The following is a 19,122-nucleotide window of genomic DNA, read 5'->3' as shown; positions in this document are numbered from 1 at the left end:
AGACAGAAGGGAGGGCCAGACAGTACAATAGATAGGCAAGAACAACCCGTACCAAGTATATGCTGACATGGGGTCATGCAAAAACACGCAGGTCCTCATTACTTGAATATAACCACTGCAGCCAATTACCTACACCCATCACTGTTAAATGGGGAGGAAGGCACCGATAAAGGCTAGTATTTAAAGGTAGACCGTGAGCTGTATGGAAATTATTTACGGATGTGTGTGTCAGTAAGTGTATGTGCAAGTAACTCACCTTTCTTGCGATTTTCCACAGATCCATCCTGCTTCTTGTCTGTGGGAAAAATACACCAGAGTCAGCAATAGTAAATATACTACGTTATTGTTAGATAAGGTGAACTGAAGCAAAAATCCATTTATAAAAATCAAATGTTCTCTTCGTACAGTAGTAAGTCCTTACAATCTTATAATGCCAGATTTAAACAAGCAGAACTTAGTCACCATGGCCATAAGAAAAGCTGCACAACACTTTGTGCTTTAAAAAGTCTCAACAGAAGGTGATGAAATCTTTCCGAGATGCAGAAACGCTCTGTGCAAACATATCCACCTGTGTGTGCGAATGTGTGTTTGTACGCTGCTTTGAGCGTTGCTCAACGCGAATAAAAACGACGGGGTCAAAAAACTGGTGAAGCACGCTCACTTTTTCTCTGCTTCTTCTTCTCCTCCTTCTCTTTTTTCTTTTCCTCCTCATCGTCGTCGTCATCTTCGCTTTCCCCGAGTAAAGTGAAGATAATTCCAGTTTGGGAGTTGACACCCACAGCAGTGACCACCATTTTCCCTGAGCCTTCCATTACATGGGTGCCTTTGAAGAGAGCAGCAAGACAAAATGTCAGTAAAAGAAGCGGGGAAATGGTATACACAAACAGCAACTTATACCATGCGTCTGGTTAGACAGTGGCTGCAACCCTGTCCCTGAACAAATAAACATTTGCTTTTTTAATTTTGGTTCAGATGAACATGTTCAGCTAGATTCCTTTGCTGAGAATGTGGTTTAGCAGGGCTTTCAAGTGTTATATTCATCTATACACAAAGAAAAAAATAAATGCAGGTTTTCAAATGCAGGCAATAAATACAAAAGAGTAGGGCACTAGACAGTAAAGAGAACAAAACACAGTCACTAATGCAAATACCCTCCAAACCTTTAATCAACGGCCTTTAATCAAAAGCCAATTGTCAGTCTGGGTGAATTAATGGAACTCGGAGAGGCTATAACATGGTATCTCTGGCTCTCTGTTCCTCTCAAGACACAGGAACAAACACAGAGGAGAATGACGGTGAAAAAAAGTAAAATAAAAAAAAGAAAGAGTGAAACCCGTGAGACGCTAACGAGATAGAAGTGGAAAGCATTTAAAAGTTCTGCTCGGGTCAATTAGAAGACGTTTTTTTCTTTCAGTTACAAGAAGGTATACAGGCTGTGCTCAGGGAAATGAAAAAGCAGGGATGGAGCTGTGTACACGTACACAAACACAATCACAAGACTCCTTTGTCTTGGAGGTGAGCCAATAGAGAGCCAGGTGAGGGACAGAAAAAAAAAACACTGAACAAAAAGTGTTTCTCCCAGCACACTTTCCTCTGGTACAGCAGTAAAGACAACACTATCTGACAGCTCAAACACAGTGTTGAAAGGGCTTTGTGGACATGAAATAGACTCGACAAGGGAAAATCTGGGACTATACCGCTTCACATTTGGGAATGTTGGATGGCCGATAACCGATTACACAGAGAAGTAAGATAAGGACACGAGTTTCAATACTAGGGAGACGTTTCTTTTAAAGCTTAAGCACGTTATTATCAGAACAGGACTTCAAAACTACTACAGATGAATCTTCATTGATATATATGTAGTAGCAATGGCTAATTTGTGAATAATTAAAAGGAAAATTAGAATGATTCAATTTGTGGTTTCACCAGTTCTTAAGTAAAAGATTGGATTGTTCATACTGTACAAAGAACATCTGTGGAAATTCTGAGCTGACGAGATAAGACCATTAATAGATCAATAGAGAATTAATCAAAGCTCTTAATGGATGATTCTAGTTGATTATTAGAAGCTTGCTTTTTGCTTCCTCTTCTCTGTGTATGTGTTCAAAAGTAACTGCATTTTGATACAATGAAACTGCACAAGCTTTACCTGTCATTTCATTTTTAAGTAACCCTTGATTGAATTGAAGATGATGTGTATTTGAGCTCAGCTTGGTCAGTCTTGAAAAGCTTGTTAATATAATACCGTTTGGAGAAATGGATATTTAAACAAAAACAAGGTTTTGTGTTTTACCTGATAACAGCATTGGATCTTTTTCTTGTGTTTTCTTGACATGGTCCGACTCCCCTGTGAGTGAGCTCTCGTCGATCTTCAGATCATTACCTTGGATGAGGACTCCGTCAGCAGGCAAGAGGTCACCTGAGACATACGCAGTTTTTCTTTAATCAAAAGAATTTAATAAACAAAAACTCCCATCGTATCAACACCGTACATGGCGCTTACCATATTTTATTTGTGCAATATCGCCGACCACAATCTCAGCCACAGGAATTTGGATAACTTGCCCTCCACGAACAACAGTAAATTTCTGCTCCTGCTCGATGCGGCTCTGGAGGCCCCTAAACTGCTTCTCTTTACTCCAGTCGTTGAATGCTGTCACCAGCACCACGCAGATGACTGACAGAAGAATGGCGGCACCCTCAATCCAGCCCGCCTCTGACTCACCTTCATCCTCCACACCACCAGCAGCTCTTCCACAGTCTGAAGGACAGGAGCAAAATGTCCATTAGTAAATACCGCATTGGTTCTTCGCTTGCGTCCTCTAAGGACTCATGTCTCTTTAGATTTAAAATTGATAAATCAGGTGATAACAACAATAAAAAGAACAAAAAAAAAAAGGGATATGATTAAAGAAATGTGCTTACTTTCTCTTTCAGCGTCTGGAGGTCTATAAAAAGAAAGGCCTAGTGAAACTATCGCTGCCACTTCTAGGATAATCAGCGTGACATCTTGTAGTGCCTCCCACACTAACTGTAAGAAAGTTTTGGGCTTTTTGGGCGGTATAAGATTTTGCCCAAATGCCGTTTTCCGCTTCTCAATGTCTGCAGGCTGTCCGCTTAGACCTGGGAAGGGAAAAACAGAAAACAAAAAATCAGAAATATTAATGCTGAATCCAACTGGAAATTTAATAAAAAAAAAAAAATCAAATAATCGCAAGAGAAAGCTCGAATATGAGCACAGATGGGTGAGTTCCTAAAGATGTAGTTCACAGTAAGAGAGCTTGTCTCATTAAGTATGAGTCAGTGAGCTGTGCTCTCATCCCCGGGCCTCCGAACACATGATTTCCAAAAAGGAATCAGCATTTCTGTCAGGACGCTACCGTGGAGGAGACAATGCTGGACAACAATGACACGCATTCTGCGGACATGTCAAACATTTTCACCTCTTTCAGGCATGCCAGAGAATGTGAGACCAGAGTCAGCTCAAAACCCACACACTTGCTTTTTCCAATACAATGACCGACTGACCACAGGTTGACTCAGCTTTAGAGTCACAGGTGCCTGCGAACGTGGCCGTCCTGCTCATAGAGTCATCCCTGTGACACATTACACGTCAAGTGGGTCCGAGACCCGCGCATCCGTGTGCGACGAGACCGTTCTGCTACAACCTAGTTCAAATGCCTCCACGCTCAAGGCACAGTAATATATTCAAAGGGGCCTTTGCACATTTGATGATGCATGACAGTTTTTCAGCTCTATTCATGCTGACTGTGTGTGGGTGACTGCAGACTGGATGGAGGTCTGTGTGTGTGTGTGTGTGTGTGTGTGTGTGTGTGTGTGTGTGTGTGTGTGTGTGTGTGTGTGCGAGTGTGTGTGGCAAAGAGGAGGTGGAGTAGAATTAGGGGCCAGGGAGGAGTGACTGCGTGAAACTGCTACTGACAGGCAGATGGGGGTGGGTGTAGGTCGGGGTGAGGGCGCAAAGGACTGAGGCTAATAAAGAGTGGAGATTCTGCACTGAAGCCGCACTGTGAAGAGCAGCGTCTCAAGGAAAAGAATATGTGGGTTCAGGTTAGGGACAGAAAGACAGGGAGACGTCAGGCAGACACGCAGACTAGACGCACGATGCAAATTACGACATTACATTTGGATAATGAGCCTAAGACGTGACAACAGAAGAGATTTATTCTCCTTCTGGGAATGAGGCAATTCTACTACTTCTTAAATTAACTTGTAAAGGAAAACAGTTCCAGTTGCTTAATATGTGAAGGCAAATAAAAAATAAAAAGATGAGATGGCAACCATACATATAACAAAAGTACTGTTCAACAAATAAATAATGACTGGAATACCTCATCATTTATGAGCCTAAAAATCCTCAAAGGTACAAATTACTTTATATTCATTCGTTTCCATCCTTGAAGCTGGCGTTGGCCACTTTTCAAATAAATCAGTGGAGACAGGATGTGAGAGGAGCTTTTAGTATAGGCAGTTGGCAGATAATATGTCAAGATTTCTATGTTTTGCATTTACTGTCCGCTGGCTAATTGTGTGGCCATCCTCGATTTTCTCAGTATGATTCACTTCACTGCGGTCATGGTCAAGGCATTGATTTTTACTGTATTAACATTTAACGTGCCTATTATTAAATTCCATCATTGACAACGGAAAAATCTGTCACTTCTCATTGTTCCAATATATTCACATAATAAGGAGTAATCATTAAAGCAGGTTCGTGTTGTGTACTATCATGGGTTTACATCCAACTCGATTAAAACAGGGCCCGTGTGTTTCATCTTTCTCATTCCAACTCACTGCTCATCCTAATCGAGTCGATACACGCTCGCGTAAAGAAGAAAATAATCCTGTTTCACTAGTCACACAGCTAATTGACATTACAACCCAACACTAACAGATCCTTTTCTAAAAGGAAGGTGAGAAGAAGGATGACTCACCGGCGCAGCACTTTAAAAAAGCTACTAGTTTATCCAGCAAAGCTGCCTGTTGCCGCTTCCTCGTTGTCCATCATCGTCCACTTTAATTCTCTGTGCCTCTAATGAAAACACGCTGACAGCTAGTACCCCACTCAATTTTACACCACATGCTCCCTTTGTATTAAAGTAATAAATACAAGCGACAGAGACCCATCAAGATGTCGTCTCTCCATTGGACAGACAAAGAGTAAATAGGCCGGCCTTGGCCCCTCACATCATTTTAGCACGCAGAGTGTGTCTCAACTCAAGGAGCTAATCATTAACCATTTAATTAGGATGCTTGTCCCCAGTTGACCCATCTGAGTACTGTAATTTTAGCCCCCACTAAGGGGTCAGGGTAAACCGCTGCTGTGGGCCCTTCACAATTAAGTGAAATAGGGCCACGGTTTTTCTTTTACTGCCTTTGCATAACTGTGTGTACCAGAATATTACAAATATTTACAAATATTTCAAAACTATATACAGAATAGCCAAGTGTTTGAGAAGAAAATTTAGATTATTTCTTATATATATATGTAATTATTTTTCTAACATACACTTTCAGCCTAAAAAGTGGACGGACATCTACAGTCATCAAGTAAAGAATATGATCAATTGTTTGTTTACTTCTCATATTGTGCATTTGACTGTATTTTGTATGAATGTCCTCACTGACCTTTGAAGCTCATGCAAAAATAAAAAAATTGATTGAAATGAGACAATGGTGTTTACGTTGCTGAAAGGTTACGGGATTTCCACAGCCTCTTCTCAAGTCTGTTGTATTATACAAACATAACGGAATCCAGTCAATAGCAACTGACACTAAAGGAGAATCTTTCCATTATCAAGTGGAACAACAAATGCAGCATCAAATGGGACAACGAATGAATCTTAAGTGCTCGCAAAAGCACCAAATTGCATGTCAGGTCACTTTAAGAAGCAAAAACATGACACTTGCCCTGCAATTTTAAGAAATTGGTTTGTGAGAGCACCCAAGCTATCATTTTAACTTCTAAATCCTTACTTCCCCTATTTACAAGTGATCAAAACATTTTAGGTGTTGCACATAAGAAAACTCTGGGCTAGCGATCAAGGCTTTGATTAATGAATTTCGCAATGTTGCTGCACTTTCAAAACTAGTGTATTATTGTGCAACATCTACATACAATACAAACGTTTGTGGAAGTGGCATCACCCATTATACTCAGGAAACAGGGGAAGGCAACCAAATGAGATAATCCTGCACCCAGACACACTGCAGAAGCAGCATGACTGCATTATGAAAAGGCACAGTGTCTACATTGACGCTAAATGTCTGTATTGTACTGAGGAATCAGACCAAGCATTTATCATTCAGAGCGCTACAACTAAAACAAATCAACTCTTATCCAATTTACAGATTAAGGGTTCTAAAATCTACAATCCTCAACCCCGTACCCAGCCTTATTAATTTAACACATAGAAACACAATAATCCAATTGTGCTCACGTAATAGTTTTAAAGCCAGAGATTGCTACGAGCAGAGAAGCAGGGTTTGTCTATATGCTGTGTCCACTCAGAGGCAAAAGTACTTCTAAGTAAACCATTTTAAATTCAGACATGACCTCAAGCTCTATTACAGACTATCATTTAATAGTCTTAATATTCGCACTGAATGAGGGCGTCTGGAATGACAAACACAAAGAACTTGTGAGCTTTTATAAAAAAAAAATAGTCCAATTACTGGAGCCACTCAGCCCACAGTCAACTGGATCAATATCCTGGAACCCAAATATTTGACAACACTAAAATCACAATGAACAAGCAATAATTGTGAAAGCGAGAACGCTGTCAATAATATTGATTTAAAGTGGCCTTGTCTGTTTGATATGCCTCATTATGCAAAGGAATTAAAGGACTGCATTTGGAGGAAAAAATGCTGCAGTGTTAGTAACTGTAGTGGGAAATATTGATTCTATGTGATGTGATTTCACCATCGCTGCAATATCACAGGTGGAAACAACTGGAACTGCCCTGACTGGTAATTGTTCGGGATTTTCAAATGCCGTGCCCCAAGTACATAATGTGCATGAAGGCTTCCTGTTAGAAGTGTGTCATCTCTAACCAAAGGTAACCCTGGTGACATCACAAATGTTATGTTCTCAGGTTTTGTCACAAATGACGTGGAGAACATATAAAAAAAATATAAAAGTGTTTTCATTCCCCGTGACATGTCAATTTATTTTGATTCGTAAACATCCTGGGAGTTCCCCTTTACATGTTTTTGATATTACTATGCAGCTAGGGGCAACAGGACAGAGACACAGACAGAGGCAAAAGTGAAACTTGATTGGTCCTCGCTGAAGTATAGAAACCACAAGGAGAAAAAAAAAAGTAGCCTATGCGTGCACAGGATACATACCAGTATTAATCATATCTCACTTTCTAACAAACTCTTCTGTGAAAATGGAGTTCAGATGAATAGACAGTGGATGTTAAAACAGTTAACTGTACTAATTTTCATCGGTTTTTATCTGCAATTAATGTCTTTTACCTTGTATTTCAGTCCAGTGCAGCACTGTGACTGGGTTAATGGTTTACGTTTGTCAAATAGATCCATGTCATATTTGAATAAGCCTTTGGCAGGGCTCATTGTCACAATTTAGAAAGCAGTGGGCATAATGAACTCCTTTTAAACTCAGAGCATTGGTATGGTAATACCAAAAATCAATTTGAATCAGAGTGAATTGAAATCTAACTCAATAGAGAGTTCTATGCCGATATCCAGCCTTGTGCAATAACATGAAAAAAGACAGTTGTACTGACATTATAAATGACATTTAGCCTAATCCAAATTGGCCGTGTTTTTAAATTGTAGTTTGTAGAAATAAGTGGAAGTAGAGCAATACATGCATGGTCTATACAGGAAAATGAAGTCAAACTTCAATGGGTGAAAAAGGGAGCTTGGAAATGTGGGGGATTAGCAAAGGATTGGCTTAGGAGGTTGGAGAAATGGCCAACCAACTAATTAGAAATCCCTTTTCAATTGTCAGGCTCCTGTAATCTTAAATGATGGCTTAATTTCGCATAATGGGGAATGAGCTGATTGAAACCTTAAGTATCAAAACTTAGCAGCTGCATACCAAGTGCAGCACCTGCTAAGAGAGGAAACAAAATGTGAACCCAGTCATGCTTATCCATGCAGTGCAGTTGCAAAGTAAAAAGTAAAAATTACTATAACTTGAGATAAGGCTGCATTTGCTTTGCACGCTAGACAGACACATTTATAAAAAATATTGATTTCCATTACTGTCTCATCTAAGTCTTAAGGTAAAAGTGAGACAGTTATGCCAATACAGGACAAACCAAAGAAGCAGAAACACCTGTTTCATACTCTAAACATGTTTACAATATAACTTACCTTAGATACTTGCAATGCACAATATTACACAATATTGTGTAAAGATTTCTTCGAGCTTTTGACTAACCACATTCTTTTTTTGAGACGTACACAAGTAAGAGCGAGGAAACAAGGACAGATTTACAAAACAGCCAGTGACACTCACGGCAAAAATATGACAGGACTCTACATACACCTACTTGACACAGCCACATGCATGTTTAGACAACTCACGCTCTCTGAAAAGCTGAATACCTATTCTGCAATTTCTCCTGACGGTACAGACAACAGGCTTGTACAACACCGGCAGCGAGAGACTGCACAGTGTACCACTTACCATACTGTCAATAAATAAAAGGTCAAGAATTAAATTGTGAGGTAACGGCCCTCACTGGAATTGGAGATGCTTTGCACTGTTGTAAAGCACGGTATTTATCACATTCCTTTCGGTTTGATGAAGCCTAGGAAAATGTTTCCTCGCTTTGAGACACTGCATGCAGAGGACTGCTGCTGTTACAGTGAATATGTGGTGCCGTTTTAATCTGGGATCAAACTGAAAATCCCCTCCCATAAGAGTTCAGTCAAGGTCATACTGGCGATTAGGCAGACTGTCTATAGAGAGACAAACTGAGACAGAGAAAGAGAAGTAGGGAAACGAAAAAAAAAAAAAAGAAAAGAGAGGGGTTGTCAAATAACCCAGTGGGGTTTACTGTAGGCTTAACGGAAAATTTCCAAAATCCATTGTGGTGCTGTTCGGTTAAATATTTGGCGAGGAAAGATTAACATAAGACCTACACTAAAGATAAACTCGGTCCTTTGCGGACATGTTCTAGTCAGCCTTACTGCCTCCTGTTCTGTCCGCCACATGTGGGACATTGACCTGCCTACAGACTGGTGCTGTGCCCAGGCAAACAGCTGGTCTGTCTGAAGCCTGCACACACACACAGACACGCACACACACACAGACGCAGAGGTGAAAAGGGAGAGAGGGAGGGTGTGAGGGACATATCCGCAGGCCTTGAAATAGAGCAGGACTGGCCGGGGTCAGAGCCAGCCTGCCTGGCCACCTGTCTGGCATATGAGTTTTTCCAAGGAAGTGATGTCAAGGTATCCATAATGTGGATGACATGGCCAATGACACGCCTCCTAAACTATGTTCACACCACATTATCATTCTAACGGCACTGTTGGGAACACATCCTGTACTAATCACGTTGAAACGTAGTAAAATTATTACTGTACCATCTACAGGTGATGTTTTTAACCGGCTGCAGAGTCCTTGAATGTCCCCATAAGTTTCTCCAATTTTGTTTATCGCCTCAGCGCCTCTCAGTTCCATTAAGGAGCGCAGTTCTTTGAGGCTGCAGCCAAACTCTCCATCGTGGTTGGCCTCCACCATGGAGTTCTTCACCCCACTGTACGAGTTGTTCGCCATCGTGTCGACGCCTCTCCAGTCTACTGCAAAGCGCTGCTGCTGTGACTCAACAGCGGGGGTAATAAAAATTAAAAAAAAAAAAAAAAAAAAAAACTGTCTTGGAAAAGCTTAAATCCTCAAGAGTGCAAACACAGTGATAGTTCCCATAAACGGCTGACGGGCCCTTTACAGGCAGCTGGAGTCATATGCCAGGTAGCAGGGTAGGGATATTACAAAACAAGCCATGTCCCTCGGAGAGCTGAGTTCCTAGTCTTTCATGGTGACTGAGGATCACCCACAGAGCCGGAGATCACCATGCGTGCAGATCTGAAAGAGAAGAACAAACATACAAAAGAATTGTCAATAATGACACTATGCAGTGGCCTTTCATGCACAACCAAGGTGAGGATTAATATCACAAGTGTGACATAGATATCATCAAGTGTGTGACAGATAATTGGAAATCCCAACTACCCGGTACTTTTTTCGACAAATATAAAAGAGATACATTCACTTAATGAGGACACAGCTGAGCATGAGCATGTAATCAGCAACGTTAGAAGGTCAGTTTTTGATCTTGTAGCTTTGCAGATTACACGCTCAAGGTCTATACAGATTCGGATATACCGCCCAGCAGCTACATAGTTCTTCATAGTTTCATTTGTCATACTGCTAATAATTTAGCACACACATTTTTTTTTTATAAAACAGTAAATCCTATCCGCAAAAAAAAGGGAAAATGGAAGCCCTTCGACAAAACCACTTGGCTGCTTAGTCAAGTAGCAAAGCAATTAGAAGAACATCATAGAGTCACTGCCAAGAGAGTTTGATTAGTTGTACTTGAGCAGTGATAACACAATAATAATTTTGTCATTTGTCTAGTAATGTGTGCTTAGCTGCCTGAACGAAGTACTGCATGTACGCAAAGTGAAGCATTTAGTAATCACTCTGTTTGGATCTGCTTGATAAGTTCTGCCTGCAAAGGGAATTTAAAGGTAGTCCCTTTCCCTCCCTGAGTTGTTTGTCTACAGTTAATACAAACTCAACACTTTTTCCTTCCAAGTGTTTCACGGATAAGGACTTCCAGCAGCATCCTCATGCTGCCTGTGAATCGCCTCAATGAGCTGCACTGCATTTAGTTTTGGTGTTTAAAGGAAATGAGGCATAAAGTGACAAAAGAACGATAATAAAAAAAACTACTAACACAAGGGATAGCGATAGTCATAAAAGAATCCGATCAAGATATTGCAGTCTAAGCGAACACTCTTGATTGTGTTCAAAGGATCAGTCTTAACTTTTAATGCCATCTAACTAGAGAAATGTCCTCCCCTCATACTACATCTCTTGCAGTTGTTCTGCATCTACCTCCCTCTGCCTGCACTAAACTCACCACTTCCCATCAAATAAATTTCTTGTTTCAATTCTGTGTGAAAAATCTTCAGCTTTTTTCACATCGTGCAGCCATAATTTGGCCAAATGGATGAAGCCCTCACTAGCAATCACCTGTTAATCACGGAGCATCAGATTAACACAAGCCATTTGGTAACAAGGTTAGCTAGCGGACAGCTAAGGAAGGAGTGTAGAGAAAGGTAATTATCGGATCACTTCAACATTTGTTTGTTCATCACGAGACATATCATCATTACGATACTGGTCAAAGTCAGCGCACATTTTCTGGGACTAGGAATCTAAACCCATGGCTGTGTCCTTGAACATGCCACTGAAGAAAATGGTTGCAATCAGAAACAAAGCCACCAGTCTCCTGCAGAGTAACTGGTGGGGTAACATGGAAAGCAACTGAATAATTACTTCAGGAGAAGCCTTCTGTTTAATATAATTAAGACTATGTGTGGCAAGGGGGGGGGGGGGGGGGGGGCTCCATGGTGCTCGACATGGGAGAGTCCATGCTAATGAAAGGCTCCTGTCCATGCAGCTTTAATCATTCTAACACAATGGGGCTGATTCTTTCATGTCAACCACGTTGATAGGAATTTGTCAGACATGTATGCAAAATCACAATGTAATCACGGAGGTTTAGCAGGTGTCAAACTGTGTCAGGGAGGATTTGATTTCCTAAATATGTTCGAAGAACAAAAGTACAATTATTTCAAACTTACAACAACTTAATTTCTAGTCTGTTGCTATTATCACATATAGTACCTCAATGCGGAAAGCCATATGAAGACCACAATCTGCATTGCACAGACTTAACTCAGACACTAGTGCAGGCTGAAACACATTTAGACTGGTCTTCAAATACTGCCATGCTGCCGTTATCTCTTGGCTAGAGGGGTTTTACACCCTGTTCTGGCCGTCGCACAGATCTGGTCGTGTTTGTGAGGAAAACGTCCATCTTTGCAACAAACAGGAATTCTAAACGCCAACCACGTCGATGTCAAAAATACGTCTGATCTTTAAACTGGGACACAGACGCAGAAGGAGAGAAAATGTAGACTCCACGATTGCTCGGTGCAGAAATGAATGCTTGCAGCTTATTCCATTGAGATTCTTGGAAACTATTCTGTCACATGTTGAGTTTCTATTTGGAGCCATCTGCCATGGAAAAGAGGACAGAATTTATTATTTATTACACAGCATAATTGCAGGGCTGTGTGTACTACTGAGGTGGGAGAGATCGTGGAAATCCCTTTACAGCGGGAGGAAGAAATAGACCTTTGCATGTCTAGTACTCTCTACTCTCACATCACTGGTGTAAAGGCATAACCTTGGGTAGAAATGTCTGGGAATGCCAAGGCAACTTTACAAAAACCTCTCCATTGTCCAGGTTAAATTAACAGCAAAAACAAAGTAACAAATTGTAAGTTAGACTTCTAATGGTAAGACAAAATGCCGAACAACAGAGAGAACTAAAGCAAGCTATATACGGCTGCTCTTAAATCAGGATAAAATACATGCTCAACTATGGCTGAATCCCAAACAGAGTCCTGCATCATCATGGTGACACCCAATGACGAGTAAGATGTGTGCTAATTAATTGACAAATGAGCCATAAATATTACATTTTCAAATGTATAATAGGGCTGAGTAATAATTTGATGAAAGCACTCATTATTAACCTTTAATCCTCAAATCATTTTAGATATCAGGTGATATGTTTAATAATATCTTTAAGCTAACTAAACAATCTATCTAATCTAATTTATAGCAGATACGGAGATGGAAATTATGAAAATATCATTTCTATTTCTAATTAAAAACACTAGCTGTTACAATTTCCTATAGGGTTATTTTTTCCACACATATTAAAAGGATTGAAGTACTGAAAAGTACCAACTACTGCTCACAACAGCTGAAATTAGCCGAGGTTTTTTAGTCCCTTTTGAACAGTTTGCCAGGGGTCTCGCATAGACCACATGTCATGTTGCACCAAGCAGTACGCAGACTTTTAAACGGACCATCTTTAATGACAGGGATATTTCGCTTTCCTATAGTAATGAATGTAAATCGCTTCATTCTCCCATTTCTTTCATGTCTTACTCTAACAGCCATCTCCAACATTCACACCCCACAACCAACATTGTGCCAACATTTGCTCCGCTGCGTCAGTTTCGGGTTGCGGCGCAGGTCACATGTCACAACAGTGGAAAATCATTGTGATTGGATCTCCAAGTCAACAGCTGGCGTGGTATGGTTGAATGACAGAGGCTAAGGTTAACCCTTTCCACACCACAGCATCAAAGCCATAGCTCAGCATAAATATATGAGCCGGGTTTTCACCCAGGGCCTCGCAAATCACAAGTCTCTCCGTCTACCCAAGCTATTTAAGGCTGCTATCACACATTCGATGCACACCGAATCCTCCATCCAGAAGGCTGTGACAAGTCGAAACAAGTAGTCGGGACAAAAGTGGTGGACAACTCATAAATATACTCGTCTTTGTTTCCACAAAGAGGAAGGAAAGGAAACCCTCTGGCAGTTTGAACACCTCTACGTGCCAGCAACTCCGATGCAAGTCAAGGATAGCAATTCTAGGGATCCCTCTGCAATGGAGCTGCCTAATGCTAGAGATGGTATTTTTAGCTTCCCCCAGACTGCCCCCTCCCCCTACTGCTAGCCGCAGCTGAACTGGGTCAGGCCATGTAAATGTGGAGGGTACAAAGCAGAGACACCCAGCCATCCTTGTGCATGGCTTGCAGCTCAGAGTGCTACTTCACCCCACAGACTGGAAGCTCTATGCAGCTCTCGAAACGCTGTCAGCCTGCCAGCTCGTGAGAACGCACAGTCAGAGGTGTCACCGTCAACACGCTTTTCCTCTCCAGCTTCTCTTACTTCACGTGTGAATGATGGATGCAATCGCCTCTGAGATGAAAGTAAACCGTTGTAATTTAACGACGCAAAATGTAAAGATGCACCAAAAAAAGTGCAGCTTGGTGACATTGAGATATGTTAATTGTTATCACCAGATTGCTCTACAGTCCTAATAAGAGGAAAAAAATACATGCCTATACAAGGGACCGGTCAGATTAAACGTCTTTTTCGTTAAATGTTTTTGTCTAAATATTGAGATTTGTTTTCAATCTATAAAAATAAAGCTGAGGTAAATCTGTTTATTTCCAAACTCCAAAATATTAACATAAAACTAAATATTTTCCCTCTTAGCGTTGGTAATAAAAATTAAATATAACCATCAACATCCCACTCAGCTGCATCATCTTTTTATTTTTTGCACTACCGACGTAAGTGCAGGTCTCAGTAGTGACAGTGAAATAACTAAGACATAACTCCCTTTATAGATCAGAAATCCAAAAGGGACAGGTCCATTGAGCGCTTACTGAATGTCTCATGTCTCGAAAATATTCCAAAATGACACATCTTTCATTGAGCCACTTTGAAGATGAGAAGCTCTCTGTGCTCTTTGTCTTTTTTGGCGATTCTGCGCAGTAGCGCAGCGGCCTGAGGTCCTGCCGCCCTGTCTCGCTCTGACCTTGCTATCGCAATCATTTCAATTTTAGGATACACTAAAATAGTCTATAGTCACCAAAACCCTACAGAGAATATGTAATAATAATAAATCGACAATCTACCTTTAAAGCTGTTAAATATAACCAGCTACGCATTCGCTAAAAATACACACAAACTAATAAGAAAGCTAAATCCTCTACCCTGCCTTAAAAATATAGTTTTAATCATTGTCATGTCAAGCTATGAAGCCCACCAGCTTTGCAGAAATGCCAAAACTAACATAAATGTCTGGCAGACTGACTCCTGTAATATTTAGAGTCTTGAGAACCGCAGAACTGTAGAACAGGCAGGATCAGAGTTTATAATTAGTTTTGCCAATTTTTCAATTACAACCACTTTGATCCCCTGCAATGATAACATTAAAAGCTAATTAACAGTAGTCACACCTGCGTGGTTCATTTCTACTGCTTACTAAGGCAAGATTTGATTGAATGTATTGTCATAAGAGACTCAAAGACGACATAACCTAAAACCTCTTCTTGGAATAACCTTGGCCACACAGAAAAACAAAGATAAGCAAAACTCCATCACAACTAAATAGTAGGATAAATAAATTATACTTAATCATACAACACTACACATTTAGCTTTCATGTTGGTTTACATGTTGCTCAGTGTCACCTTAGATTAATTAACTATAGCTCCCTTTTCAATTAAATAATGCTTTATATTAGGCAATTACAATCGTTTAACTAAGGAAATACAGACAAAACAACCAATTACTTTGTTGACGCAACACATGTAATTGTCTCCTGTTCAGAGCATGACAATGAAATAACCGCACACAACCAAGGAGCCGTAAGGGAAACTCATCTATAATGAGTTAGGAAGAGACTTGACAAGTGATAACTGCCTGGAAGAAAGTGCACTCTATATACTGCAGTGCTTCTCATGTGCCACAAAAGCAAACAGCCCTCATTTCAACAGCGAGTTACTATGATGGATTAGCAGAAATCGCATACTCTCCAGAATGGCTAATGAAGCTTATAATGTGATACATTAAAGGATGAAAAAGCTAGAGTTGTAGTCTGGAAAGGCTGCTGCAAGTAACACTACCCAGCTGGGCCGCACAGCTAACAAGGATCTTACCTCTGCGGTATACTAATTTTTCCGAAACAATCTACAAAACATCTGACTTGTATTGATTAGTCAGGGGATGAAAGGGCTACTGTGAATAGTCTAGCAGTAAAAAAAAAAACTGTATAGAAAGAAATCTGGGATATTTTTGTCATTCTTGAGTGACAGCGACAGTCTAGGTTCAAAGGGCTGAGACACAGCAGCAGATTGTGTTAGGATGATTTAAGTGAATCATTAATCAAACTCTGAATTTCTATATGCTAGGCTGGAGAGCTCAAATGAAATACCAACGGGAAACATTTTACAGTGAGGTAAAATCTAGAAAGGATGTACTTAGCACTATCAGAGACAGAATTACAGCAGCTGCCACTACATCTCGGAAACACTCTGCATTGGAGGTATTCGCTCTATAATAACACAATAATATTTCCCCGTGGAATTGCTTAGCTGTCATTGTATTATATAATAGGACTACAGATAACCCTCACTGCAAAGGCGACTGACACACCTCGGGTTATTGAATCAAGTCTGCTCGCTCTAAGCTGAATCCTATGTCCACATGCATTTTTGATATCGTTACAATACCACTTGCAATCCGCTGTAGGATCACAAGTCATTACACAGACACAGGAAGACACCGCTGGCGCTGCAGCAAGCCGGGTGCTGTTTAATTGGATAAGGAGTGATCCCTTCAACTAGACACCAAAAGGTGCTCAGTGGCTGCACTCCACATCAACCTGGATACCTGCAGGTGATGTGTGAGTGAGCGCGGGTTGAGAGCGTAACGTTTGCAGGCGTAATCGTCAAGGAATACGAGATAAATTAGCTTTGTAAAATAACAGCAATTTAAAGCCGTAGGTTGCATTCAAGGTCTAACGGCGCTGCCTTTATTTTTTTAACTTGTCCGTCTTAAAATGATGAAAACGTGCCGATATAATAAAATTTTTGATGACTATGCAGACGGACTTGATGAACTTACTAAAATAGAGCACAGTGCAGTGTTTCTGGGTAGATAAGCGTAAGACTTGAGGTGTCAGGTTGAGCATCGACAGAAGTAACGGGAAAAAAAAATGTGCTGAAATTACCGGAATGGGTGACACAAAATAAAAGTGGAAGCATAGTTTAAAAAAAAAAATAAAATGACGCCGGTAAATTAAAACGCGCTAATGATATTTTTAACGAGTTTTTCGTCGATGAACGTCGCGTACAGCCACGTTCCTTGCGTCAAATGTGCGGGGACAGACGGAGCGGAGCGGGACCTGAACGCGTCCTCGCCGGGTGCCCGAGCTCCCCGACTTGCCCGCGTGAGCAGCCGCAGCGGAGCAGCGCGTGCGGTCCAAAACGTTCCAGGCCGTTTACCCCACCAACGTTAGCTTCGTGACATCATCAACCTGCACATAACACGAGACCCACTGAATGACAAGTAACCATGGGACTCCACGATCTGCACGTCGGGTTGAAACACTGGCAACTTTCTCTCAACGACGCGGAGCTCCACAATTCGTTCAAGTGGGCACCGATATTAACCAGGGAGATGATGAGCCTCGAAGTCAATCTGCCGTCCACCAGGGACGTTAAAAACAGGCTAGCGTACACCGTTAGCCGACTAGCTCCCATGCGTTAGCTGATTGTTAAGAGGTGAAATACACAAAAAGCTACTTCTTACGCATTGACAACTCGAAAAACTTAGCCCAGAGCAATGCATTAGTCTAAGTAAACTAAGCACAGGTGTAGTAAATCTGGCAGCATCCCGACTGATTAGCTACCTGTGTTGGAGAACGAGACGCCCAATGTCAGTATCTATCCAAGATATAACGTTAGCTAACAACGTTAGCCTGGTATACAGCTAACTACCCACCAGTGGTTGGCCCTTGTTGATCACTGCACAAAAAAATTAAAAATACACCGGTCTGTGTTTCATGTGCAACCTCCAAAGCGCGCGGAAGCATACCCTTCGTTGCGGTGTTTTTGTCGCGCTAGCAGAGAAATTATAACCAAAAAATACTTACTCCGTTCTCTGAAGAGCACCCCAGGTCCCTTTCTCTCTCTTACTCCCCCTCAGTCTCACCAAAGACTAGACTCTCTCCCCTGATCTGAGGTAAAATCCCGCCCACTGTGCTGTCACAACCACTGCCAAAGTCTCCAGCATGAACTGTCAAGATAGTTCCCGTCCCACTTGAGTTCATGGAAACCCGTGTTCACCAAACCGGAAAACGCACGACACATGCGCACAGCGGTCCTAAAAAGCTCCTAGAGTAACGGTTAACTGACATCATGACGGTGAACACACCAGTCATTTGTAACGGACTACTTTATCCCAGCGTCAGGTGCACGCCACGAGGACCTACTTTTAATGTAACACAATTTAGCGCGTGTCTCTATCACCCTTAAACACAAAACACATACGACTGAAGCACTAACGTGTAAATTAAACGACACAGTATACGTTTGGGGATACGGCCAAGCCGAAGATAATTTGTCTGAAGTGCATTTTGGCGAAGGCGGAAGTAGTCCGGGGTGAATCATTTCGCCTCGTTTGGTGCCTTTCTGTCACAACACCGCCGGGGACATGTGATGCACGTCAAAAGGAGGATGGGTACGGACCGCTCGTGTGGATTCCCATTGGCTTAGCCAGCATATCAGTCGCCTATGGAAACGGTTACGTCATGATCCCCTCGTACTCCCTCTTTGCTCCCGTGTCGCTTTATAATAACAGGATTATTCAACAGTCTCTCCCCCCTCTCCATCATATGATGCAGCTTGCAAAAAAAAAAAAAAAAAAGTAAGCACCGAAGCCTCGCTGCATCCTCTGTGCTGTGTGAACTCCACCTAGGCTACACAAGGCTCTTCCCTCGGCGCCTAATCAAGCCTGACGTCATTCTTTCCATGACGTAGCGCGGTTTTTTTTTCTTCTTCTTCTCCGGATTCAATGCCTGCATTATTTGCGATTCTTCAGTCCTGCGAAGTAGTCACACGCATAATCAGCCCCATTATAAGGGCCAACTGTCACTGAAATGAAAAGGACTGCATTACAGCGAAAGCAATGCCCTTTATGACTCCCTTGGGCTTCACAAACACAAAAATATGCTCAACAATTTAGGCGCAGCAACAAGTCAAGGGTGCAGGAAAAAAAAGCTGCAGAGCAGGCAATGGTGCATGTATGAGCAAAAATACAGCTTTACCATTTTTAGCCAAGATGAGTTACCTTTCTTCACTTTGCAGTTTTATGACTTAGTGGTGAACCCTATGAACCTTATTTTTTTTTTCTATTTTTTTTTTTTTTTTCAAAAAAAGAAG

At 41.4% G+C, this 19,122-nt stretch overlaps 1 protein-coding gene across 3 annotated transcripts in view; it reads right to left on the bottom strand.

The window, feature by feature from the left end:
• Window positions 1-17,983, bottom strand: part of atp2b1a (ATPase plasma membrane Ca2+ transporting 1a) — a 32,578-nt gene extending 14,595 nt beyond the window's left edge. For all 3 annotated transcript variants that reach the window (XM_047574904.1, XM_047574905.1, XM_047574906.1), the window contains exons 1-7: window positions 17,835-17,983; window positions 9,595-10,093; window positions 2,929-3,126; window positions 2,507-2,764; window positions 2,297-2,422; window positions 662-823; window positions 257-295 (exon numbers count right to left, since the gene is read on the bottom strand). In XM_047574904.1, the coding sequence (XP_047430860.1) occupies window positions 257-295; window positions 662-823; window positions 2,297-2,422; window positions 2,507-2,764; window positions 2,929-3,126; window positions 9,595-9,787 (976 nt within the window). In that variant the 5' untranslated portion in view covers window positions 9,788-10,093; window positions 17,835-17,983. The remainder of the gene's footprint in view (window positions 1-256; window positions 296-661; window positions 824-2,296; window positions 2,423-2,506; window positions 2,765-2,928; window positions 3,127-9,594; window positions 10,094-17,834) is intronic.
• Between the last annotated feature and the right edge of the window lie 1,139 nt (window positions 17,984-19,122).

The sequence above is a fragment of the Mugil cephalus genome, chromosome 22 (genome assembly GCF_022458985.1).
Source record: "Mugil cephalus isolate CIBA_MC_2020 chromosome 22, CIBA_Mcephalus_1.1, whole genome shotgun sequence".
Lineage (NCBI taxonomy): Eukaryota > Metazoa > Chordata > Actinopteri > Mugiliformes > Mugilidae > Mugil > Mugil cephalus.
Note: the sequence above shows the minus strand (reverse complement) of the source record. Positions and strands in the feature narration are given on the sequence as shown.